General features: G+C 55.3%; 2 protein-coding genes and 1 long non-coding RNA gene across 7 annotated transcripts; 2 read left to right on the top strand and 1 right to left on the bottom strand.

Moving 5' to 3' along the window:
• The first annotated feature begins 1,455 nt into the window (after positions 1–1,455).
• HOXA10 (homeobox A10) lies at positions 1,456–11,096 on the top strand. Of its 3 annotated transcripts, XR_006716376.1 has the most exons (4): positions 1,456–1,797; positions 4,260–4,336; positions 6,363–6,622; positions 9,502–9,612. XR_006716376.1 is itself a non-coding variant. In XM_045495161.1 (2 exons), the coding sequence occupies exons 1-2, from the start codon at positions 7,336–7,338 to the stop codon at positions 9,774–9,776; spliced, it is 1,239 nt and encodes a 412-aa protein (XP_045351117.1). In that variant the 5' UTR covers positions 7,210–7,335; the 3' UTR covers positions 9,777–11,096. The 3 variants fall into 3 exon arrangements, 1 of the variants encoding a protein (XP_045351117.1); XR_006716375.1 differs by lacking the exon at positions 4,260–4,336; XM_045495161.1 differs by lacking the exons at positions 1,456–1,797; positions 4,260–4,336; positions 6,363–6,622 and adding an exon at positions 7,210–8,299 and having other exon boundaries at positions 9,502–11,096.
• LOC123606608 lies at positions 10,636–12,137 on the bottom strand. Of its 3 annotated transcripts, XR_006716380.1 has the most exons (3): positions 11,952–12,137; positions 11,226–11,359; positions 10,636–10,863 (listed from the first exon to the last, which is right to left on the bottom strand). It is a non-coding gene; the product is annotated as an uncharacterized LOC123606608 (long non-coding RNA). The 3 variants fall into 3 exon arrangements; XR_006716379.1 differs by lacking the exon at positions 11,226–11,359; XR_006716378.1 differs by lacking the exon at positions 11,952–12,137 and having other exon boundaries at positions 11,226–11,898.
• Positions 12,138–13,425: 1,288 nt separating this feature from the next.
• HOXA9 (homeobox A9) lies at positions 13,426–19,496 on the top strand. The gene is made up of 2 exons (XM_045495162.1): positions 13,426–16,979; positions 18,072–19,496. The coding sequence occupies exons 1-2, from the start codon at positions 16,400–16,402 to the stop codon at positions 18,308–18,310; spliced, it is 819 nt and encodes a 272-aa protein (XP_045351118.1). The 5' UTR covers positions 13,426–16,399; the 3' UTR covers positions 18,311–19,496.
• The last annotated feature ends 5,427 nt before the right edge of the window (positions 19,497–24,923 follow it).

Raw genomic sequence — 24,923 nt, 5'->3', positions numbered from 1 at the left:
GGTATTGGGAATGATCTTTTTGATTTCTTGGAATGTTCGGAAAGCATAGGGGTAAGCTCTAAGGTAGTCTGGCCCTACAGGCTCTGGGGACCTCAGCTGAGAAAGCCAGGTACCCTCCCATTGAATCTCCTCTGCCTCCCTGTTTTAAGAAGTGTCTGGTGGCTCTGTTTGTAATGGGAGTGTTGGCCTGTCCTCCGTTCTCACCCACCACGTATGTCGCAGCATGTACACAGGCGACAGGGCACAAGGAAAATAAAGACTGTGGAAACTTGAGTATTGGGTCCTGGTGTGACAGTCCTCTTCCTGTTTGCCTTTTACTGCCAAATGTTTGCCCCCCCAACCCCCCCTCCCCAAAAAGAGGCAAGTTATCAGGCCCCTGCAGGGGTGGGGAGGTGACTTAGTTGGGATTTAACTCCACTGGAAGCCAGGCTTGGGAAGCCAAGGTGGCTGGCCAGGTCCTTTTGGGAAGGGTGGGGGGCGGGGTCCCAGGAATGGAGTATCTCAGGACCTGGAATTGGGGGTTTCATCCTTTCAGACTGGAGAGAGACTTGGGAGAAAGCCCTGGGCTTTGAAGTGGCTGATTAGTTTGATCCCAAGCTGGGTTTGCTCACCTCAGGACTAGGAGGCCTGAAGTAGAAGCACTGTAGGGTGCCCTGGGGATCTCCTTAGGAAGACAGAGACTGGTCTGGGTACAAAGAGTAGACTCTCAGGAGCCTCTGTGGGCACTTTGTCCCAAGCTCCCAGCTGAGGCTGCCTTTTCCCTTTGGGGAAAGAAAGATGCCGGTTTCCTCTTTGTTTCCTGCCTTTGAACTTCTGCCTTAAATTTGGACATCACCCATAACCTTGAGGGGCAGAGCGGAAAGGCCAGAGCCTTTTGTTGCCCACCCCCCACCTCTACCCCCACCCTCTCCCTAGCCACCCAGGCAGGGCCAGAACTGCAGAGAAGGTGGAATTTGAAGAGAGGCCTCAGACCCCAGACCACGCTTTGTTTATTTGTTTGTGTGTTTGTCTAACTGGCGCGACTGGGGAAATCGAGCTCAAAAGGGAATGGGACAGACCCCCTAGATGAATGTCTAGGTTGATGAACAGACACACGGAGGTGAACAACGACTCTCTTGGGGGGCAGTGAGGGGTGGGCAGGGAAACCCAGGGTTTAAGGAAAGACTTCCTTTGGGACGGTTAAAGATTAACCAAAGTCTTGCAAGTTGCTAGAGAGAGTCTAGCCAGGAGGACTGTTCGCGGGCGGGCGGCGAGCGGGCGCGGGTTTGATTTCTGAGCCCTATAAAAGCCCGTCCTCCGATGGCTGTGACAATGTGGTCGTAAACCCGTCCGGGGCCGGCCAATTTGCATATTTGGAATGCGCCGCTATAAACCCGGCTGGGGTTTTGCAGCAATTTCTTAGATGTAAAAATGAGATCTCTTTAGCAGCGGGCTGGGCACATTCTTTCCCTCAGTCTATGCCTTAGAGCCTGCTTCCCTCTCCCGGGCTCCGGGCTGAAGTTCGGGCTAGGCCTAGTCGCTCAGCCGCCACGAGATGGCGCACGTCCGATCAATGTCAAAGCCGCCGGGGAGCCGGGAACCCCAGCGCGATTCTCGGCCTTTGTTCGCTTCTGATACTAAGAGCAGCACGTTACATTATTTCACTTGTCCCGCTCCCCTTAGTATCAAAAAAAGGGGGGGTCACCTTCGAGAAGTAATTGGTGTAATTTAAAGCAACGCGCCTTCTTTAGGCCTCGCAGGCGTCGCGGCACGGAGAAGCCTGCTGTCCCTTGGCAGTGATTTCGGAAATGTGTCAAGGTAAGAGGCCACAAGTTTAGCAATTTCAATCTGGCTGAGGCGGGAGTGGGGAAGTGGCCGATGTCAGAGCAGGACTGGGAAAAGTGGCTGGGTTTGTGCGCTCTGGGTGACGCTATAGGCGCTGAGCCCACCCCCCCTTTCTCCCATCGCTCACTAAGGTTGGAAAGCAGGGGGAGGCCTAAGTGGAAAAGTTGACGATTTAAGCTCCCTGCGCCATCAATTCACCCAAGGCGATCTTTCAGTTTTCTAGAAATGTTCAGAATGGGACGAGCCAAGGATGGGGGGCATCCAAGCTAAAGGGTTCTGCTTCTACTGGGATCGGGATTGTGGTGGCAACAAAAAGAGAGGGGGGGCAGAGAGAGGGGGAAAAGAGAGAGAGGAAAAGAGAGAGAGAAAGGGAGAGAGAGAGAGAGAGAGAGAGAGAGAGAGATGGCGGGGCTGGGAAAAATAAAGTTTCTACTCCAAACAATGAAGTGATCAGCAACCGTGGCCGCTGGGGCTGGCTTATTCCCTGGGGCAGACATCCGGGAGGCCGCTGGTTTCTTACTAGGTGCCCTAGCAGCCTGGGGAAAACCTTTGTTCTGAAGAAGGCCAATATAAAAAAGTCACATATGATTTTTGAAGCTTCCAGAGAAGTCTGTATTTGCTTATTCGGAATGTACCATTATAAACCGGGCTGGGGTTTTGTGGTGATTTCTTAGATGTAAAAATGATATCTTTTGCATATTTTGCAAAATCTGCAAAAACGGTATTGGTAAATACCTATACGTTTTCAAAAGCTCGCACTGAGAATCAACTCTGATCACAATCTGTCCATCAGCGTTGTCATAAAACACGTTTTAAAATAATCATTTGACTTAAGATTTCAGAGGCTAGATTCAAATGTCCTCTTTTCTTATATTTAAGTTTTTATTCCGATGTTTTCATTAGTTTCTTGAAATGGTTTTTTTTTTATTTTTACAAATATACAGTGCATGGGTGAGTGGGGGCAGGAATCTCAGAAAATAGGCGCTGCCTGTGTGCCTGTGTGTGTGTTCGTAAATTTGCCTATCAAAAGTCACTAGTCTTTGTTGAGCTCGGGATTCCAAATTCTGTCAGAATAAGGCAGCCACAGGAACCACACCGAGTGGGCACCCGCACCATGCTCTCTGCAGCCTGAGCCTTCCCTAAAATCCCAGAACCACTTCTAGTTTCAAGGCCAGAAGCAGTTTATTACGGACAAAATTAAGGATACTGTAACTTAGGGAGCATGAGAAAAGGCCCCAACACTCCCCCATCACGAGAGAAGGGCCAGTTTAATGGCTGGATTTAGAGAAAAGTTTAAAGTGCGTTGTTGAGGGATAGATTGCACCTGATTAATTCAAAGCAGACACAGCAAATATCCCTGGAAATGCTGACATTCTTAAACATGAACGAGAAAAGAATGTCATCGCTTACAATAAAAAATATTTTAACTATACAGTAAAGGAGAGAATCAGAGAAGTCCATAATTTTTGTTAAAACAGATATGTGAAAGTAGCGTTTGTTTTTCCTCTGTGATGCTACAGCCCAACTCCACAACGGGTCAGATAATTCTGACCCTGGAAAGCCCTGAGAACAATTTACAGATACAGATTGTTTACTGGCTATCTCAATCTCAGTACCCAGTATTTTTAAAAAGAGGTGTTTTTTGGTAATAACAGTTTGTTATTTCTGGTCATTTGCGAGGGCCTACTCAGGAGGAGTAGGAATCCGCTCTCTGGTGAAATGCATCGTAATCTTCGCCAAAGGGCTTTTTCCACCGGCCTGGCGATTACTTCGGCTCCATGGCCACGGGGAGGGGAAGCGTTATTACCCAGGTAGAAACAGACAATATTTACTCCTAAATAAAACGTGGGCTTTAGGGGCTGCCATATAACCACTACACAGGCCTGGCTGAAGGAAGCAGGCACCGAGAGTTTTAGGTCAAAAGCATCCTGAGGGCGAGAGAGAGAGAAATTCAGCAGCTGGGAGGGAGGGAGAAGAGGAGAGAAGAAAAGAAGGCAAATGGGTTAGAGGGAAGAGAGTGTCCAGAAGCCTACACATGCTGCAACTAAATCGCTTTTCTTAATCTCTCTCGGGAATGGAGAACCTTGGGAAAGCCCAGGCAATCGATAAACAGAATATTCTATTGAGAAAGTTAACACCTCAGTGTTACGGTCTGGGGAGTGCAGAGGCTTGGGGGCAGTCGGGGATGCTGGGAGCTCCAAGACCAGCTGAAAGGGCAGTAGCCTCTAACTTGAGTTTCTGCTGCGTGGATATCTTCTCCTCCGAACCAGCGGCAGCAGGCCAGTCGGCGCCCCGGCGCGTCGGCAAGGCTGTCCATCCGCTCGGCTTCAGGCTCGGCAAGCCCCAGTGGGGGTGGGGTGGCGGTCCTGGGCCAGAGAAGAACTCTCACATGGGCTTACACACTCTTCATCATCATCATCTTTTTTTTTTTTAAGCAAGAAACTCAACATCCCGTTTGGTTTATTGCAAGGGGAGAAAAGACACTGGAGAAAAACATCCAGCTCTCCCAAAGGTCAGTGAAGACCCAAGTGCCAATGCCATGGTCTGAGAGGCTGCAGCAAGCCTTCCACCTCCTCTGAGTCGGCAGCCAAGGGGACCTTCATATAGCAGATGCAGCACCAAGCTGACTTTTGTAACCTTGGTTGGCACCTGCATGCTCTTGGATCTTATCCAGCCTAGAAGCCCATTTGGTCACCCTACGGAGCCCTGACCAGACTAAGCCTGAACTGCCTAGGGCCGGGGCAACCGGCTTGTCTTACCAGTCAAACTGGCAGCGCTGCTGAATTCCAGAGGGTCCTGGAACATTCTGGAGGGCCCAAGGAGAAGACTGTGAGGAGTCTGTGAACTCCTTGAGAATGATGGGTCAAATTGTGGGAATGCCCAGATGTGCATTTTTCACAGGATAAGAATCAGAGCTTGGCCTTAGCTTTTCCAAAGGGGCCTTAACTTTCAAAGAGAAAGATAGGTTTAGATCATTGACTTTTCACTTTATTTTCTTAGCCTCTGCCATCTCAAGCATCCTCTCCCATGGCCACTGACCCTTTCCAATCTACAGCCTTGGGAAGTTGCTTTGTGCATTTAGTGGGGAGAGTAACCAAGTCCTGGCCCATTGGCCTGCTGGGACGCGTTCTTTTCAAGGAACCCTCTCCTGTTCTTGGGACCTACTTCACACTCTGCAGAGCTTTCTTGATTGGCATGAACAGTGCTAAGAGGCAAAGCCCCTTCTCAAGCAGTCCTCAGTTTTGTGGCATTTCCCAGTAGCACTGCTGAGCGCCACAGTCCCAATGTGTTACACCCTCCTGGTGAGTGGGATAAGGACCAAGCCCATCCAGAGAAGGGTCCTAGGTTTCCGAGCTCTGAAGCTTTCCATACGGAAGTTTGTCGATCTCGTGGGCCTAGCCAGATTAGAAATTGCCTTGGCCTTGTTCGTGGGAAGGAGGTGGGCAGTGAAGGACAGCTCCTGATCTCTTCACACATACTTGATTCGGCTGCAGCTGCTACTTCGGCCTCAGGAGCTTGTGGACTGGAAAGAATTAGTTCTCAGACACTCTCCCCTTCTCTCCCCCTCTCTTTTCTCTCCCTCTGGCCTTCTCTCCTTCTGTGTCTCTCTGTCTTTCCCTATCCCCTTCCTCTGTACCCTCGATGCCCAGTCTGCGGATCCGGTCACCGCCAGGCGCAGGCCAGTTGGGTGGAAGCGGCTAGAGCGCAGCGCAAACTGTGGCGCGGCCGCCGGCTCTGCGGGCGGGCGGAGAGCAGCCACAACAGGCAGATTCCGCAACTGCTTGCATCTCAGAAGCCAGCGTCAGGGCTCTTCCGCCAGCTCTCCCGTGCACCCTCTCTGGGTCTTCTCAGGCTCGGCTTCCTTCTCGGTCTGGGTTCACACCGGGAGGAACAAGGCCAAGTGCCTGGCAAATCACCCGGGATGCAAGGGTCTTTCCCCGCTGCAGGCAGAGGCCTGAGCGGTCTGCTTCCTGGGATCCCGGCGTTTAGCAGCCCCAGTCTAGGCCTCTGCAGGGGCTGGAGCTGGTGCGGCGGGCAGGCCTGGGGCATCCTGGAGAGCTGTAGCCCACCGGCAAGGGGCAAGGCAGAGACCTCCTGGACTCTACTGGATCCGGGCCGGAAAAGGTCGCATTTCCTGAGATATGTAAGAGGCCCACACAGGGGCTAGCGCCCTGGGACAGCAGTTTCCATTGACTGAGAGAGCGTTCCTATGGCCAGGGAAAAAGGAGGCCCCGGTGTCTGCTGAGCAAAGGGCCTGGCCTCCAAATGCTGCTATAACTGGGCCACGAGCCCAGCCCGGGCTTGCCGGGAACGGATTTCCTCACCGCGGGCCTCGTTAAAATGCGCACACCGCGGGAGTGAGGGCTGCCCCAGCCGCGGGTTTGGAGGGGAGGGGGGAAGAGGGGAGGGGACGAAGAGGCAGGAGTGTGGTGACACTGGTTCTAGTCATAACCTCCGAGAGCGTGCGAATGCCAAGGCTAAAGGGAGAGCTTGAGAATTGTACGGCAGAGGTGCTCATCCGCCGCCCCTTCTCCAAGTTTACCCCTCCAGGTCGTCGCCTCCAGTCAAACCCAAGACCCAGAAGAGCAATGTTTCTTTCACTTCCCTGAAACGGCGTTTGAGCTTGGAAGCTACCGGGGAAATGGGGCTATGGGGTGCCTGGACCTGGCTCTGACCTCGGAATAGGGGTAGGGGAGTCTTTCAGCCAAGGTTGCCAGTCGCTTCTGCCATCCCCATCCCCCTTCTCGTTCCAGGTCACCAGGGTCCACCGACAGCAGCTTCAGAGAAAGCAAGCCAGGTGAGCATACCAGAGACAAAGATCCTAAGTGGATCAACGACTGGCTGGGGAGAGTGTGGGGGTTGAGAAGCCAGGGCAATACATTTGGGGGGAAATTACGTATGGGAATCAAGAAAGAAGTGGCAATAGCCGGCTTCCAGTGCGCTCTGGATCTCGGACACTCTGAGGTTCTTGGTGGCCTTACGGCCAGGTCGGCCACTTGTAGGAGACAGTTCCAGGTCCGGAGCCGAATGGGAAGAGTCTGAGGCCCTACAATAGGCCCGCTTAGTGTTTAGAGTATATGGAAGGCTAGTGGCTAATTCCGAAATAAGAGTGGGGAGCACCCAAGGCGGGCCGGGGTGCGCACCATAAACACCCCACTTGTTAACTGCGCGGGGGCCCAAGGGCCCTTCAAACAGACCCCGCAGGAGGGCTCACGTCCGAGCGTGGGCGGGGCTAGCCCAGGAACCAGGCCCCCCACTAGCCACGTTGGGGCAGCCCCCACAGCTCCTGGCCTTTGGGCTGAGGAATTGGGTGTGCGTCTCCTGGCCCATCAATACAGATTACATATTTATATCAATCGTGGGCTCAGAGGGCGCCCTCGGAGAGCGGCCCCGCGCCTACGAAACCAAACTGGGAGTGGTCGCGCGGAAACTCTGGCTCAGGATTGGCTGCGGGCGCCCGCCGCGGTGCGGGGGGATTGCTAATCGTATTCAGCATGTTTTGCACAAGAAATGTCAGCCAGAAAGGGCTATCTGCTCCCTTCGCCAAATTATCCCACAACAATGTCATGCTCGGAGAGCCCCGCCGCGAACTCTTTTTTGGTCGACTCGCTCATCAGCTCCGGCAGAGGCGAGGCTGGCGGCGGTGGCAGCGGCGCCGGGGGCGGCGGTGGCGGCGGCTACTACGCCCACGGCGGGGTCTACCTGCCACCGGCGGCCGACCTGCCCTACGGGCTGCAGAGCTGCGGGCTCTTCCCGGCTCTGGGAGGCAAGCGCAATGAGGCGGCGTCGCCGGGCGGCGGCGGCGGCAGCGGGGGCCTGGGTCCTGGGGCGCACAGCTACGCGCCCGCGCCTATAGACCTGTGGCTAGACGCGCCCCGGTCGTGCCGGATGGAGCAGCCCGAGGGGCCGCCGCCGCCGCCACCGCCCCAGCAACAGCCACCGCCCCCGCCGCAACCACCCCAACCCCCGCCGCAGGCCACCTCGTGCTCTTTCGCGCAGAACATCAAAGAGGAGAGCTCCTACTGCCTCTACGACTCGGCGGACAAATGCCCCAAAGGCTCCACCGCCGCAGCCGAGCTGGCTCCCTTCCCGCGAGGCCCGCCGCCCGACGGCTGCTCCCTGAGCACTTCCAGCGGGGTGCCAGTGCCCGGCTACTTCCGCCTCTCCCAGGCCTATGGCACGGCCAAGGGTTACGGCAGCAGCGGCGGCGCACAGCAGCTCGGCGCCGGCCCGTTCCCCGCTCAGCCCCCCGGGCGCGGCTTCGACCCGCCACCCGCACTCGCCTCCGGCTCAGCGGATGCAGCCCGGAAAGAGCGAGCCCTCGATTCACCGCCGCCCCCCACGCTGACTTGCGGTGGCGGCGGCGGGGGCTCGCAGGGCGACGAGGAGGCGCACGCGTCGTCCTCGGCCGCGGAGGAGCTCTCCCCAGCCCCTTCCGAAAGCAGCAAAGCCTCGCCCGAGAAGGACTCCCTGGGTAAGCAGGGCGCGCTGAAGGGGCGCAGTCAGGCGGGCAGACAGGCAAGCCGACCCAGAGAAGGGAAAGAGCAGAGAGCCAGGAGTCCGCGCAGCAGCCGGCCGGCCTTGGCCCAAACTGCAGGCAGGCTGACCTTGTGAACTTGCTTTTTAATATTTGGGCGTGGGGACGCAGTAAAAATTCATGTCCGACTTAGAGCCCCACACCAAGACGTCCTCCGCTCTGGCCTCAGCTCACCCCAATTGGGGCCGAGGACAGGGACAAGCAGCCCCCCTCTCGTGCATGCCCTTCTCCGTGGCCCGGAGCACCCTAAGCCGTGGTCTGGGCCCAGTCTGCGAGGCGCGGCCCACGCGGGGGGAGGGGGAGGGAGGAAAGTGGCTCGCCCGCAGATAGCGCGGATGTTTGTAAGGCATCCAAAATAAGCAGCCGCCAGCACCAATAAATAAGCCCATTAACCGGCGAAGTTCGAGTTTACGATCCCCCATGCTTTTTTCAAAGTTGCTGGAGGGGCGGGAATCCTCCTTGCGGGGAGAAGAAAAGGCAAATCCCGCCCGGACGCCGGGGCCCTGAGCTGAGAGTCCGAAAGGGACCATTTCACTTCCCCTGAAACTCGGAATCGCCCAGACTGCATGTCCCCGGCTCCTGGAAGGACGTGAGGGACGGCCCTTGACCCCGAATCAGTTTTTTTGTGCCTTCTCCAGGTCCCAACTGTGTCCTTGTCCCTCTCCTCATTGGGCCTTAGGCAATCAGGGGACTGGAGTGAGACACAAACGGCCCCCCTCCCTTCCAAGTAGGCACCCATGCTCCCTGCCTGGGGGCTGCAGGAAGTGCTTGTCGGCCTTGGGGCGAGAAGCAGAGAAAGGCGTTAAGTTCAAGCAGTACAGCTTGCCGTACAGCAGCAGGCTTTCGTTCTTTCGTTCTGGGAGCGCCTGGCAGCTCTGTGTTAAAACAGGTGTTTGGGGGAAAGTGGAGGGACATGTGAGCTGGGAGGGTAGGTGTAGATTGAAGGCCCTGTCCATTTTGCACATGCCTGTTGGAGGAATGATCTTCTTGAGCAAGCTAAAGGGGGGGGGGGGACGGCCGCAAAACTCCGTGTGACTTAGGGCATCCCTCTTATGGCAGAGAAGTCCCAAATTCACCCCTGCGCACAGCCTAGCCTGGCCCCGATTTAACCTTCCCCTCTTTATTCTCTTGAATGCCAGGCAATTCCAAAGGCGAAAACGCAGCCAACTGGCTCACAGCAAAGAGCGGCAGGAAGAAGCGCTGCCCTTACACCAAGCACCAGACGCTGGAGCTGGAGAAGGAGTTTCTGTTCAACATGTACCTTACTCGAGAGCGGCGCCTAGAGATCAGCCGCAGCGTCCACCTCACGGACAGACAAGTTAAAATCTGGTTTCAGAACCGCAGGATGAAACTGAAGAAAATGAACCGAGAAAACCGGATCCGGGAGCTCACAGCCAATTTTAATTTTTCCTGATGAAGCTCCAGGCAACGCCGTTTTTTTTTTTTCCCCGCTGCCAGAGAGCCGTTCTCCTCCCTCTGTCTTCGGCCTCTGCCCAGGAACTCGCACCTGTGCCGGAGCCCCATTCCTCCCTCCCACACTCGCCATCTCGCTGGCCGTTACATCTGTGCAGGGCTGGTTTGTTCTGACTTTTTGTTTCTTTGTCTGTTTGCTTGGTGCTGGTTTACTTGTTTTCTGGGGGAAAAAGCCATATCGTGCTAAATTTCTAGAGAGAGAACTATTGTCCTGAAGTGTCGAGTGGTGACTGGGCTGGTTTGCTGTCTCGGGGTTCCTCTGCTGGAAATGGCTCCGGTCCTCCCGGTGGAGCTGGTTTCCTGCGGGGGCGGGCAAACCTAGCCGGAAGGCCGAGGTCCCATTGTAGGCGCTGAGGTGTCTGGCCTGAGGTCAATGGTGCAAGGAGCCGCCACCGGGCTCGCCTGCCTGGAGTGCTGGGCTGTGTTTAATCAGGGGACACAGGCCCCTGGGTTTCTTTTTTCTTTCTTTCTTTCTTCCTTGGCAAAGAGAAGGGCTTACAGGCATGGACATGCAGGCTGGCAAAAGGGCTTGACTTTGGCTGATTAAAAAATTGAGAGTAAGAAAGATTAATCTTTCCTTCCTCTGCAAGATATCCCAGCTTTAAAAGGAAAAAAAGAAAAAGAAAAAAAAAAAAAAAAAGAACGACCAGGAGAAGGAAACTCCTCTTCCAGTTTGTGTTAGTTTTGCATTGTGGGACTAAATTATTTCACTTACCTCTGAATTTCCATATCCTTCTGTCTGTAGATAAATAACCTAAGGTAGTTTTGTTTATGCGTGTGGATTTAGTGGGGGTTTTTTGTCATTAAGTAATTGTTACCACTGGTAACACACGACAAGCACACCGCAATTCTCCCTGTCTTGTGGAGAGTTTTCTTTCTCATTTTCTTTTTTCTTCTTCCTCTTTCTTTTTCCTTTCTAAAATTCATAGAACCCAAGGAGGGCTGGGGCAAGCGGAATAGACTAGAGAAGGGAGACTTTGTTTGGGTTTCCTTTATACTGTGAAGTTACATGCATAAAAGGGTCAAACCTGTAGGTGCAGAAAAAGAAAAATTATAAATACAAATCTGTATAAATGTCTATTATTATGAAAAATTGCCAATCTTGTTTTATGCAAATGCATTCTATCGTTATTATAAATGTTAGTTCTAGCTCTATTTACTTCTAATCTTAAATCAGAATAAATTAATATTGTAATGCTGCTGTGCGTGGAAAAAAGACGATGTTTATGTTCTTATAGAAGAATAAAAGCTGTGGAATGAAGCTTTTTAATTTTACCTCTTTTTTTGACTTCTTATCTTCACCTTCCACTTTATCCCGGCCACCACTTTTACAACAGGAGGACTAGCCCGCGCCCCCTGCAATTACTTTAGGCATCTATTTAAATATTACCTAGACGGTCGTAATTTGTCTGGGCCCTATAGCCCTGGTGCCGTAAGGTTTGTCGGCTTTTGTTCAGTTTTATGACTTGCTAGTATATCTGGATTGTGGCTGTCTTGGACCAGTGGTTTCAGTTGAGAGGGGAGCTGCATAGACAGAGGAAGCCAAACAGGATTTCTTTCGGGAGCCCCAGGGAGGCTCGCAGACGCCGGTTGTTTTGTGGGTCCCCTGGTCCCAGATGACCCCCAGCCTAAGAATCCGGGGAGCAGGCTGGGCCAAGAGCGCGTCACTAGCGTCCGCGGCAGCAGTTAGGTAGACTGCTGCTGGCTGCATGGCCCCCTCCCCCAGCATGGCCTCCCCCACCTGGTCGCCCTCCTCGGGGCCACGCGTTTCCTGCTCGCGGGAGGTGGGGGGGGGGGCGCGACGGCAGGGGGAGGGGGCGCGGGAGCGCGCGCCCCGGCTGGCTGGCTGGCTGGGAGGGAGAGAGGGGGAGAGCGAGTGGCGGGGAGCGAGCCGCCGCCGGAGGCCGAGACCAGACTGGGAGCCGGGCTGCTTGCCGACCCTGGCGCTTTCGAGTTGCTCGGGGCTGCCGCAGCTCGGCGCGTGCTCGCTGAGAAGCAAGATTTGGGAAACGAGCACGCACAGTGCTCGCTCTCCTCTCTTCTCGCTTTCTCCTCTCCTTCCATTTTCCTCTCTCTCCTTTACCTTCCTTCCTTCCCTCTTCCAGGTTTACCTTACCGGGGCCGGTGGCTTCTCCCTCCGTGATGCCTTAGCGGTAGCGCCGCTCACACAGTGGCAGCGCAGGCGCAGGTTGGCAAGGCGGGGGGGGGGGGGGTCGGCCGGGCGCGATCGCAGGGTTCTCCCTTTGGCGGCGGCAGTGGCGGCGGCAGTGGCGGCGGCAGCGGCGGGCGAGGCAGCCCCGCGCGGGCAGCACCAGAACTGGTCGGTGATTTAGGTAGTTTCCTGTTGTTGGGATCCACCTTTCTCTCGACAGCACGACACTGCCTTCATTACTTCAGTTGAAATCGTCTCCAGGTACCTGTGCGCGCGGGGGCCGGGCCGGGCGGGGCATCCAGGCCCTGGTCGTGCCAGGCCTGCGGTGGCAACCTCGGCTTTTCCCCGTGCAGGAGCCGCGTCCCTGCCTCCTTCTCAGCGCTTTGTCAGGCTGCTGGCTTCACCTCCCACCCCGTGCCCACCTGGCCCCGAGCAGGTATGGTCAGGTTAGCTGCTTCTTGGCGGACGCCGGGGGCGTGGTAGGAATTCTGGGCCCTGAGCCATTCAAGGTCAGGGGCGCACGCTTCCATCCTGGGCCTCCCCCCACTCCAGGCCTGTGCCTGGCCAGGGATCCTGCCATTCTCCTGCAAGGCTGGGATACTACCAGTCCCAATCCAGGGTAGAGATCAGGAAAGATCCCTTTGAGAGAGACTCGGGCCAAACTAGGAGGGACAGGGCGGAAAGGGGCTGGGATCCTGGCCTTGTCACTTACCCTTCTTTCTGTAAGCTGCCCTCAGCTCCCAGGAGTCGCTTTTGACTCTTCCTTTTCTTCCTCGCTTCCTTCCTCTTTTTGCCTTTTTGTTTTTTTCCCTTCCTTTACTTCTTCCTTCTGTCTTCCCTTCCCTTTATTTTTCTTTCATCTTCAGTCTCTCTGCGCCTACTTTTCTATCTCTACCACCTCGCCTCCCTAGCTCTAACTCCGGGAGGGACCCAGGGCTGGTTTGGGGAGAGTCTGGGGCTGGGGTCTTATTTTTCTCTGCGCGCTCAAGTTGTGGTCGGAATCTGCCAAGGAGGGGCTTGCGTGGGACAGCTGTCCAGGGCTGTGGATCTGGGCCTGGTGTGCTGCTGCACAGACAAGGCCTCGGTTATGATCACGACCGGATGGCGGCGGCCTTGCGTTCTTACTCTGCGGATTGGCAACCGCAGCCTAAGAGATCCGATTAGAGGGCATTGGCGGCGTTTTTGTGTGCCCACACCAAGGGCAAGGAGGCTCTCCCTACCCTAACTGGGCACCTGAGGCTGGGACCTGTGCTGAGGCCCAGCCAAGCCATGTGGAGCCTGGCTACGCAGGGAATTCCGCCTGGAAGCTTCCTCGAGTCTCCTGGGCCTGCAGGTCCCAGCTCAGGCTTTAGTCGCGGTAAGGGAACCCTGGTAGGGCAAAGATTGGTTGCTTGTTTGCCAGTAGCTTCTGTCAGGTTCAGAGTCTGTTAGATATGGCATCCTTGTGCAGAAAGGTGCTGGAGGCAGGGACCCTTCCAGCTCTAGTCTGTTTCAAATAATAGCAGAAAGAAATCCTAAATTCCAGAACCGTTGTAATACAAACTTGAGCCCTTGTTCCAAGTTGTAGTCCACCATTGGAAGCCAGTTGAATCCTTACGGAACTGAAAACAACTTTCATCCCTCCCTGGCCCCCAAACACACACACACACACACACACACACACACACACACACACACACACGCCATCACACTCATGCCCACCAAGCTTTGATTCCCCACCCTGCTCCAGCTGTGGGAGCTGTTTCCATTGCTCTGCCTGCGGTCCTGTTATCTGAAAGGCCGGCACACTGCTTTCCCCTCAACTCCTCTGTGCTATTTTCTGGACCAGAGTATTGGATTTGTTTTGGAGGCCAAGGTTTTAGAACTCTCAGGCGAAAAGAGATGGTTTGTAATTATACCCATTTATTATTTGTTTATACACATGCAGTCCCTTTCATTTCCAAAATAAAAGCTGACTCAAAAGCCTGAATATTTTCTCCCCAAATCTCTGGGCTGAAAGGGGATAACGTTAGGGGTTTGTTTGTTTTTTTGTTTTGTTTTGTTTTTTTTTGTTTTTGTAATTTTTCTCACCGTCTAGGCACAAGTAAGTACTGATGAACACTCAGCGCCTGCTGATTATGTAGTAACTGTCCTATTCTGGGGGCTAAAGCCATTTAAAGGAAGAGCCTTTTTGTTTTAAAAAATATACTAGTAATAATTTGTGTCTTCTCTGGGCACAAAAAGTCGAAAAAACAACAAGGCGAGTCCAGCCTTTTCGCAGACAATTACAATTAGGAGCGAGGTTTCCTCTAGGGTTAATATTTCTTAATGAAAATCTTCATGAAAATCTCAGAGGCACCGCGAACTGCCCGATATTTGGGACACACCGGGCCGCGGTGGGGGTGGGGATAACGCGGAGGAATTTACAGGGAAAGGAAAATATTAGGGGGGAGGAGGCTGAGGCGACCAGGACCAGCCACGTCGTCGGAGTTCACTGTGTCGGCCACTTCCCTCTTCCGGCGCGGCGCGGGCGGATAAAGGGGCACCCAGTTGGTCTCCGCCTGGCGTCTCAGCCTCGCCCCGAGGCAGAGCCTGGCATTTGAGGGTCCCCGTTAGGGACAGGGATGTACAGGGTTTGGGGGAGGATTACTGGAACTGTTGGGGAGAATGAAGGCAGAAAAGGGGATGGAAGTGCCCTCGCCGCCAGGGAAGTGGGTTAATGAGAAACACACTCTTGCAGGCACAGTGTTCACACGTGAATTTAATTACCCCGTTTTTAGGAGTCGCTGCTTTCCGTTCGGATTTGGGGGTGGGTATTTTCTTCCAACTAACAGAGGCAGAGGCCTTTTAATTTACCCCTTAAAGACTCTAAGGGGTGAGAAATACCTTCCTCAATTTGGCCAAGCTAAAGGATGGGATTAAAGTCAATGCCCCGTGCCCCTCCCCGTTTTAATTTCTAGCCCTGGACTTGAGCTGCCGTGGCCTGCCTAGCTTTGGGCCTTGTGACTCTGCAGAGTCGTCTGGCCTGGTGGAAACCGAGGGGGGAACCCGGACAGTGGCAAGGAAGGAAGGAAGGAAGGAAGGAAGGAAGGAAGGAAGGAAGGAAGGAAGGAAGGAGCGAACCCTGAAGAATTCATACTGGGCCCCCGAGGCCAGCCGCTCTGGTGCGGGCCTCCCAGCTACTGGAGCCGCGCGGTCTCATTGGAGGCACTACCTTCTCCAAAGCCGATCTCTCTTTCCACTGAGGCTGCCTCGTGTTTTTTTCGCAGCTCGGGTTTGGGGAGTGCGACAAAGCCTGAAGAGCTCAGCGTGAGGGCCTTCGAGGTCGGGACACAGTGTTGGGTCGCCTGCTGCGTCTGTCTGGGGATCCTGATTCCCGGCTGGCAACAAGCAGGGAGCGGGGGCGCGGGGTTGGGAGCGAACCCCGCGGCACAACCAGGCCCTGCAACCCTTGGCCTCGGGGACAGCTGGCCGCTCCTCGGTGGGGCGCTCGCTGGAGGCGCAGCGGCAAATTTGGGAGCTGCCCGAGCGCCCTGAGATCCAATCGGGCAGATTTCAGGGCCCCACAATAGGCGGTGCCCCACTCAGAGGCCTGTCCCTGCACAGCGCGCTCGGCCAGGGGCGGCGGTGGCTCGATTGGGACGGATACTGCGTTGAATTTGACTTTTCGCGGCCGGCCCGGGGTAAACTCGCATCTCCGGGGACTGCAGGAATTATTTACAGGGAGCTCGCCAACCAAACACAACAGTCTAATTTAACCTTTCCAAGTCCTCGTAAATTTTTACAGCTGGGAGCCACGGCGAAGCAAACGAATCTGTTGGTCGTTCCCAACTTCCCACCAGCCTGTGTGGCTTCTGAAACAATAACTCCTTATGAAATATCATAAATATAGATTTAAATACAGTAGAGCGAGAATGCGATTTGGCTGCTTTTTTATGGCTTCAATTATTGTCTAATTTTATGTGAGGGGCTCCACTGGCCGCACTCGCACGCGGGACCCGCGCCTTGCTGATGGCGTGATTAATTGTGATATAAAATAGTCCGCTTAAGAAGTGTGTGTCTGGTGGTGGCGGTGGGAGGGGACGAGAGTACAGAGGCAAGGCCAGATTTGATCTTTTAATCTTCGTTGGCCACAATTAAAACAAACCCGATCGTGGAGCGCCGCGATCCCTTTGCATAAAAACATATGGCTTTTGCTATAAAAATTATGACTGCAAAACACCGGGCCATTAATAGCGTGCGGAGTGATTTACGCGTTATTGTTCTGCCGGGCGGACACGTGACGCGCGCGGCCAATGGGGGCGCGGGCGCCGGCAACTTATTAGGTGACTGTACTTCCCCCCCCCCCGCTGGTGCCACCAAGTTGTTACATGAAATCTGCAGTTTCATAATTTCCGCGGGTCGGGCCGACCGGCCAGGCGCGGGGCACAGCGATGGCCACCACCGGGGCCCTGGGCAACTACTACGTGGACTCGTTCCTGCTGGGCGCCGACGCTGCGGACGAGCTGGGCGCGGGCCGCTACGCGCCCGGGGCCCTGGGTCAGCCTCCCCGGCAGGCCACCGCTCTGGCGGAGCACCCCGACTTCAGTCCGTGCAGCTTCCAGTCCAAGGCGGCGGTGTTCGGCGCCTCGTGGAACCCGGTGCACGCGGCGGGCGCCAACGCGGTGCCCGCTGCAGTGTATCACCACCACCACCACCACCCCTACGTGCACCCCCAGGCGCCCGTGGCGGCGGCGGCGCCGGACGGCAGGTACATGCGCTCCTGGCTGGAGCCCACGCCCGGCGCGCTCTCCTTCGCGGGCTTGCCCTCCAGCCGGCCTTATGGCATTAAACCTGAACCACTGTCCGCCAGAAGGGGTGACTGTCCCACGCTTGACACTCACACTTTGTCCCTGACTGACTATGCTTGTGGTTCTCCTCCAGTTGATAGAGAAAAACAGCCCAGTGAAGGCGCCTTCTCCGAAAACAATGCTGAGAATGAGAGCGGCGGAGACAAGCCCCCCATCGATCCCAGTAAGTGTCTCCTCCTTTCAGGCCGGCCGCCGCCTCCACGCCGGCCACCAGGATCTGCCAGCCCTTCAGCTTTCTCTTGAGCCTGTCTTCGCCTGCGCTGGGAGCCTCTTGAGCAGGGGCCGGGAACCAGAAGTTGCTGTTTAGGATGCCTCGGATGAGGCCCCAAGTCCAGGGAGCAATGACAAGCTGGTCGCCAGGTTTCGGGGGGAGGGGAGGCGGCTGCCGCCGAGAGAGAGAGAGAGAGAGAGAGAGAGAGAGAGAGAGAGAGGGCGGGGCAGGCGCTGCTGGCCGAGCCAAGACCAGCAGCCCCTCTTCCTGGCTGCCCGGTACCAGGACAGCAATACTTTGGGCCGTTCTTCGAAAGCAGCTCAGCAGAGAGAATCTTTTGTGCGGCTAGATGTCCTGGAGCGGCGGCAGCAACTGCAGCCTAGACGCTGGAGAAGACGGCCGATTCCTTCCACTTCTTGCCTTCAGCCAGTGGCGGCGTAAATCCTGCCCAAGATGAGGCTGTAGGAGACCGGGCCACGAGGGTCCCCGTGCAAGATTATTCAAATAAAGTGGAGAAGTGATCAACGCCCTCGGGGCGCCTAGGGGCGCCAGGCCGGCTGCCCAGCTCTCACGGCCTTCCAGAGAGGTCAAAGGAGTGGGGGAAGTAGAAGGAAAGGTGGGGAAGGCGAGAGAGAGCGCGCGCGCGTGTGTTAGTGAGAGGGAGAAGAGAATATTAATGCTGCACGAACACAGGGCAGGGTGGTTTCGCCCTGCCTGGCAAGAGGAAGATCTATTTCCAAATTTCACTCTTTGCCCTAAGTGCAGAGGGTGGGAAGGAGAGGAAAAGGACAGGAGGACAGAGGAAGAGAAAAGAGGGCCTCTGAAGGGAGGGGGAAGCTGAGGTTTTACTGCGTGCAATTGTAAGTGACCGTTCCTCTGTCTGTCTGCCACCGTTCCATTGTGTCGGAGGTCCGGCAGCCTCCCCTAACCAATTCAGCAGCGCCCGGCACTTTGGCGGGAGACCCTAGGAGGTTCCCTGGCCCCCAGCGGAGGGGGGTGGGTAGTGCTTCTCCTCCTCCTAAATCCCGTCCGTCTCCCTCGCAGGCAACCCGGCTGCCAACTGGCTCCACGCGCGCTCCACGCGCAAGAAGCGCTGTCCCTACACGAAACACCAAACGCTGGAACTGGAGAAAGAGTTTCTGTTCAACATGTACCTCACCAGGGACCGCAGGTACGAGGTGGCCCGACTGCTCAACCTCACCGAGAGGCAGGTCAAGATCTGGTTCCAGAACCGCAGGATGAAAATGAAGAAAATCAACAAGGACCGAGCAAAAGACGAGTGATTCGACTGGAGTCCATTTAGAAAAGAGAGCGCGAGCTAGAGAGAAAGAGAAAGGACTGCCCGTCGTCCCCTTCTCCCACCCCCATCCCACCCCAGCCTCCACCACCCCGCACAAAGCGGCTCTAAACTCCAGGCCTCATCTCCCCCTGGCAGACCCGGCTCAGGCTGGTTCCTCAGCCTGCCGCTTTCAAGGAGGAGGTATTGTAAGCTTTCCATTTTCTATAAGAGGAAAAAAAAGGTGTGTGTGTGGGGGGGGAGAGCATTAGTGCCGATGGCTGTGTGTGCTAGCTTGTATATATATTTTTAAAAATCTACCTGTTCCTGACTTCAAACAAACAAACAAACAACAAAAAAAAAAACTACCTTTTTGTAATGCACAACTGTTGATGGCGAGCTGTATAGTTTTTAGTCTGTGTAGTTAATTTAATTTGCTCTTTGTGCGGCAGAGTGATCTGCCCAGATACTTGAACACTGTGTTTTATTGTGGTGATTATGTTTTGTGACTCAAACTTCTGTGCTGGGTGACGCACCCGTTGTGATTGTGAAAGCTAGAAAATTCAATTTCAACTCAGGTTGTTGATGAGGGAGAAAAACAGTTGCATAGAGTATAGCTCTCGGTAGTGAAATATGTCTTCTGTATAACTAGGCTGTTAACCTTTGATTGTAAGCTAGCTGTAAGGATTTCCCAGTGAAATAAAATTTTAAAAGAAAGAAAAAGTGTTCTCCAGGATGCACAGATTCATGGGTTTTCTCCTCTTTTGAAATGCGGGCATTTTAGTCTCTACGTACTCTATAGACCTGTCTTATCCATTGTATATATGATCCACATATTAAAGAAAAATTAATCAGACAAGCTTGCATATTGTTCTTGCACCGGATGAACATGGAGGAAATTCGGAGCTATACATATGTGCAGAAGGTTACTACCTATGGTTTACATTTAATTTTAGTCGGGGGGAAAATGAATGCTTATTGTAATGGAGTTAATTTTATTGATAATAAATTATACACTATGAAACCGCCATTGGGCTACTGTAGATTTGTATCCTTGATGAATCTGGGGTCTCCGTCGGGCTCAACATACACTGTATATTTTGCAATAGTTACCTCAAGGCCTACTGACCAAATTGTTGTGTTGAGATATTTAACTTTTTGCCAAATAAAATATATTGATTCTTTTCTATTTATTGCGGGTCAGCTCGTTGCACCTTCTTCTCTGGGACAGGGGAGCGTGGGGGAGAGTCTCTGGGTGGGGGCCGGGCCGGACTGGGGTGGCGGAGGACAGAACCCCAGTTTTACCTCTGGCCGGCTTTTAGAGCGGGAACCTGCTGGGCTTCGCTCCCACTGGGGCCAGCTGCCGGGCGGCGCAAGCAACCGAGGAAGGCTAGGAAACAAGGGGAGGCGAGGCCCGGCTCCTGGTTTTGACCTGTCCCTTTTGCCGGGAGGCCCAGAGGCCTCTGAGGGGCTGGGCTGCAATCCCAGTATCTTTGTCCAGTAGCAGTGAAAGGCCACTCTTTGCTCCGGGCGCCCCGAGAAATTTCCGCAGCCGTGGTCCACTGAGACTCCCGGAGCCTTCCCCTGGCATTGGTGGGGGGGGGGGGGGCAAGGAACGGGAGGGCAGGACCGAGAGCTGAAGGGCCTGCCTCCTGAGGAGTCTCCGAGGAGGGAAACAGGAGCCCGACTGCCCCGACGCGGCCGCCAGGACAGACATTTGGGGGCTCTCAGGGGACCCAAGCCTTGCGCCCCCGCACCTCCGCGTCCTGTCAAGCTGGCCCAGGGGATTCTGGGACCTGCCCTACGCTCCCCTCCCAAGCACAAGTCCTAACAGAGGCAGGGCCTAGGCAGCCGACGAGCCTGAAGCGCCATAAAAGAAAATGAGGGCTGTTACCGTTTATGGGGTGTAAAAGGCTGCGGGGGGAACGGCTCCAACTTCGGAGGCCCAAGCGCCTTATAGATGTGGCCAGAGGGTTCAGCCTAGTCTCCCCCCATTCTTTTCTCGCTCTCCCCGCCCTCCCCCCACCACCCCGAGACTTCTGGAAAGTTATCTGTGTTCTGATGCGTAAAGGGGGAACCAGGGCGCCGGAGGATGGGGCTTCCCCTCACGCCCCCACCCCCACCCCGCCGCCAGGTTGGGACGCCCTCTGTTGTTGCAGACAGAAGGAACTTCAAAGAATGGGCAGTTAAGGGTGTGCCATAAAGGCCGGGTCTGCGAACTGTCTGGAATTCGGCCCTTAATTAGTTTACAACTGTCCAGCCCCAATTAAGATTTTCCACCAAAGCCCTTTCATTTGTTTGCTCTGTCTGCAGCCGATAAAGCGGCTGCGGAAACAGCTCTTTTATGGGCACTGCCCTCTCGGCAGCGTAGATTCCGGGCTCCCTGCACACTCCCCAGGGACAGGGCCCTCGCCCAGCTTTGGGTTAGGGTGCCCGGCCCGCGGCGCCAGCGGACGAAGTTCAGGCCGCGCTGCTGGGGCTGCAGTGCCCAGATTCGGCCAGCAGATGGCAGTATGGCTCCACGCAAGAGGAGCCCGCGCCGCCATCTCCCGCCGCCGCAACCCTGGGAAGTTCCTAAGATGTCGACTTGACGCTAGCCCTTCTCGAATGGGAGCCCCAGATTTGAATGAACTGCGGTCGTATATTTTCTGTGCTGCTCACGCCGGGCCGGAAACCTCGCTGGGAAACAAGCAAGCGGTGGGGCTCGCCGGACCTGCACCGTTCCCTCCCCCATTCCTTTCCCGGATTCCGGAGGCCTGTCGCTGCGTGGCTGCAGCCGTCCCGCGGCTGCGGGGCTATCGCTCCAGGCGCGGGGGTGGTTCTAGGGTCATCGTCCCCAGCCCCGGACAAGCCTCGGGGCAGCGCAACGCTCGGAAAGCCCGGCTGACCAGCGGACAGACACAAGTACTAAGGCCTACAGCCCCGGGACTCGGTGACCCCCCCAGAGGGTGTGCACAGGGCGCATACCTTGGCCAAGGGCCCGGCGGCGGCCGGGGAGGCTCCCTAACGCTGCGCCCTGGTACAAAGCCCTGTGAGCCAGCACCCGCAGGAGAGCCAGGACCCCAGGACCCGGGCTGCATAAGTGACAATAAAATTTGGCGGCTGAATATGGGGAGGCGGGGGGAGGCATTCTGGTGACTTTCCAATGTGGGTTTAGCGGTTAAGTTGCGCGGGATGGGGAATCCCTGGGAGCAGGCACACCGGGAACTGTTCTGATTGTTCTAAAATAAATGCAATATTTAAAATAATTATAACAACATATCCTAGCTCCAGAATGGGAGCTCACGTCGTGAAAGCTGCCCTTGGTTTCTCTCGCCACCGGATTTTTTTTTTTTTTTTTTTTTTTTTTTTTTTTTGGCAGTGAAGCTGCTTAGGCTACTCCGGTTTCCCCTGCTCAGGAGGCGAGGAGGAGGGAGGGGACCCCAATCTAGGCCCAGCCTATCCCGGACCCTGGGCGGGGAACACGCCCCGGAACCTTCCAGGAGGCGGCCACGAGTTGCGGGTGCGAGGATCAGCCCCTGGTGCAGAATGCTTTCAGAGGGAACACGCAAAGCAAACAGAGAACAAACACTTCGAAGCACGCCGGAGCCTTGTGAACACGCCACGCGGTGTATTTATTTGGGTTGTAATAGTCTCTGCCAAGCCCACAAAATGTTTACAACCTGCATCTCCGCGCGGTACACGCTGTAAAACTGGCGACTGGATTTTGGCTGACAGATCTCCTGAGCGTTTCTCTCTCCTTCTCTCTCTTCCTCCCTTCCTCCCTCCCGGCCGTCCCTCTCCTCTCTTTTTCTCCATTTATATACACACGTTGGTATTGAAGACACACGCCCTCATTATCTTTCCTCCTATAATACACAGTATTTCACAGCATCCGATTGTAAGAAGGGTTTTATAGCTTCCCCGAGAGCCGCCCGTGGCCATGTAGCCAAGCTGCAGATACAAAGCTCGATTTATGTAACTACAAATAAATGGCGAAGGAGCAGATCGGTGGCCACCGCTTCTCTCCACCGAGTATGGAGGCCCCAGGTAGGTGCCGGCCGGTCGAGATCTCAGAGGCCTCACGGACAGCCACGCGGGGCCTTTCTTGCCCTTGGCCGGCTGGTGGCTGGGAGGCGGCTCTCCCGCTCGGCTGCCTGGGAAGCGCTTCCCTGTTAGCCGCGCAAACAAAACCCCCCGCGTCAGCCCCAGCTCGTTTGCACTCGTCGGGGATGGATTTGTCCCCGCGCCGCGACCGGGGATTGCTCAGTGGATGAAGAACCGATGCGCAGCTCGCCCGAGGGGCGCGGGTGGAAACGTTCAGACACGCAAATCGCCAGCCACCAGACCTGAGACAAGCTCCCTTCGCAACCCCAGGGCTGGCCTTAACATTCTTAGCTGGATTTAAATATTGAGGACTATTTGGGAACAAGAAGCAAGGGAAATACATTCTGTCTGGTAGGGAGGAACCCAGCTCCATGAGAGCGGTGAGGGGGGAAAAAATGCTTTTTTGTAAAGACAGCTCGGCTGATGAGAAACCCGCCTACACGTGCCTGCTCCAGGCCGAGCGTCAACGAGTATTTCTGTGAATATCATCACATATAACCCAGTGCATTTGTGTCTTTTCAGCCAAATAAGTAGGAAACCAATGGCTGGAGAACACGCGATTAAGGGGCCCTTACTGAAAGCCTGACTTTGGCCTTTCCGTTTTAAAACCCTGCCCCAGAAGGCAGGAGGAGAGAGAGGAGCCCGGAAACGAAAGAAAAAATTCTGCACCCGCGGGACTCGGCCCAGTTGGCTGACTTGGGCCCAGAAAGGCCAAGGCCTTGCCGGCGGTATCTGGATTCTCCTTGGCCCCAGCCGAGGGGCAGCGCGTCCTGCCAGGACCGTTTGGACCTGCGCCGGACCTGCGCTGAGCAGGGATGAGCTTGTGGCGTGGGCTCTCAGCCCTCTTGCGTTCCTTCCCGCGCTCCCTGAAATCTCTCCCCACTCGGTCTGGGTCATCTCACTTCAGGGCAGGTTTTACTCTAAACGCCATCGCTGTCTGCCGCTCCAGCCGCCCGAGTCTAGACAGACGGCGGCGGCGGCGGCGGGGCCCGGTCTTTCTCTTTGCATCTTGCTCTGTGTCACCCGAGGAACAATTTATTGGTCTAAAGCTGTCTAATTCCGCCTCTTTGATCTCCTAGCTTTCTTGCTTGCTTCGTCTTCCTTTAACTTTCTTATGTTTTTATTTCCTGCCAGAAAGCGATGCTATTTGGAATATTTGATGTTTCTTCCCTTCCCATGTTACATCCTCCGTTCTCCAATCCAGACACGCTATCATCCTGATGCTTCAAAAAGGGCATCCCCGGATATTGCCCCCCCACCACAGCCCTTGTACCCCCAGGGGAAACCAGCAGGAGCCCACCTGCCCGGACAGCCCCTGCCTCCCCACCCACTCCCCTGGGCAGTCCATTAGGCAGGAGCTGGGACTCCGTTGCATCCGGGTCTGGACCCTCTGGTTGCCTTTTGTGCTCCTGGGACCCCCTGAGAGGGTGCAGTGAACGGGGGGCGGCCTGGACTCTCTGAAAGTGATGGGAAGTGCTTTGTACACAAGGAACCAAACTCTATAATTTAGAGGAGAATTTCCGGGGCAATTCCATTGTGAGGTCGGGTTTATGGTGTGCAATCGAGCTGAGCAGTAAAAGGCATACTGACCTGCCGGCTGGGCTTCCAGCGAGGCCTGAGCAGTTTATGAGGCGTTTAGGGGAAGGTTTGCCCCACCACACTCCACCGAGCGGTGGGCAGCAGGGACTTCGGCTGGTCCAACCCTGAGCAGGGGCTGGAGGCTTGGAAAGGTAAGCTCCATGCGTTGGGGACCTGATGGGAGGGAGGGAGACTATTGTGTGCTCCGCTCTCTGTGAGCCAGTCTTGCAAATGTGAAGACACCAGAGTCTGGGTGGCCATTCGAGAGGGGTCCTCTTATTTGTTTTGGTGGTCTCCAAAAGAAATGGAAATCCAGAGTGGGCTGAAGTCCCCAGGCACCTGGACCCCCTCTCTCCTTTCCAAACTGGCTCTACAGTATGTATTGCTTGTTCCCAGGCACTCAAGCCCTTGAGGAGCTGGCAGAGGCCCATGGGTGGCCCCCGTGACGTCTTCCAGAACAGTCCCATCTCTAGGAGTACCTGGAAAGGTGTGGGGCCCAAGGTTCCTCCAACCTTGGGGAAAGAGACTTGGTTCCCCTTGAACCAGGGGGAACCAGAGGTTGCAGGGAGGACAAAAGAGCAACCAGCTGTTTCTTAAGCTGCCAGAGACCAGCCAGGTGCCCCGGAGCGAATGCACGTACCCTGCCAGGACAGCGGTGTCCAGAAGGAGGGAGGGGAACCCCATGTTAATAAATCTGTTGGCAAATGAGGCTCATCAATAGATAAATATTTCACTGCTTCCTTTAAGGCGGATAAACAGTGTGCTGCCGATTAAGGAAAGGAAGCTGGGAGACGTTGACTTTATTCGAACCACATGGTTCCAGCTTGCGGTGGCGTTCTCACTGCAGCTGGAAGCGACACTGCGCCGGCCCCATCTGGATCAGAGTCTAAGCCGGCCTATCGCCCGGTGGACCTGGGCGTGGGGGCGGGTGGGGGGACGCGGGCAAAGAACCCATC

Source organism: Leopardus geoffroyi, chromosome A2 (genome assembly GCF_018350155.1).
Source record: "Leopardus geoffroyi isolate Oge1 chromosome A2, O.geoffroyi_Oge1_pat1.0, whole genome shotgun sequence".
Lineage (NCBI taxonomy): Eukaryota > Metazoa > Chordata > Mammalia > Carnivora > Felidae > Leopardus > Leopardus geoffroyi.
The sequence above is the reverse complement of the archived record's forward strand: the minus strand, read 5'-3'. Positions and strand labels throughout refer to the sequence as shown.

What these genes read in the sequence shown, in the direction of transcription:
- HOXA10 (XM_045495161.1), top strand. Translation starts at nt 7,336, where the DNA reads ATGTCAGCCAGAAAGGGCTATCTGCTCCCTTCGCCAAATTATCCCACA. An exon ending in GCCCGAGAAGGACTCCCTGG is followed by an intron (nt 8,300 to 9,501) that starts GTAAGCAGGGCG and finishes CTTGAATGCCAG; the next exon opens with GCAATTCCAAAGGCGAAAAC.
- HOXA9 (XM_045495162.1), top strand. Translation starts at nt 16,400, where the DNA reads ATGGCCACCACCGGGGCCCTGGGCAACTACTACGTGGACTCGTTCCTG. An exon ending in CAAGCCCCCCATCGATCCCA is followed by an intron (nt 16,980 to 18,071) that starts GTAAGTGTCTCC and finishes TCTCCCTCGCAG; the next exon opens with GCAACCCGGCTGCCAACTGG.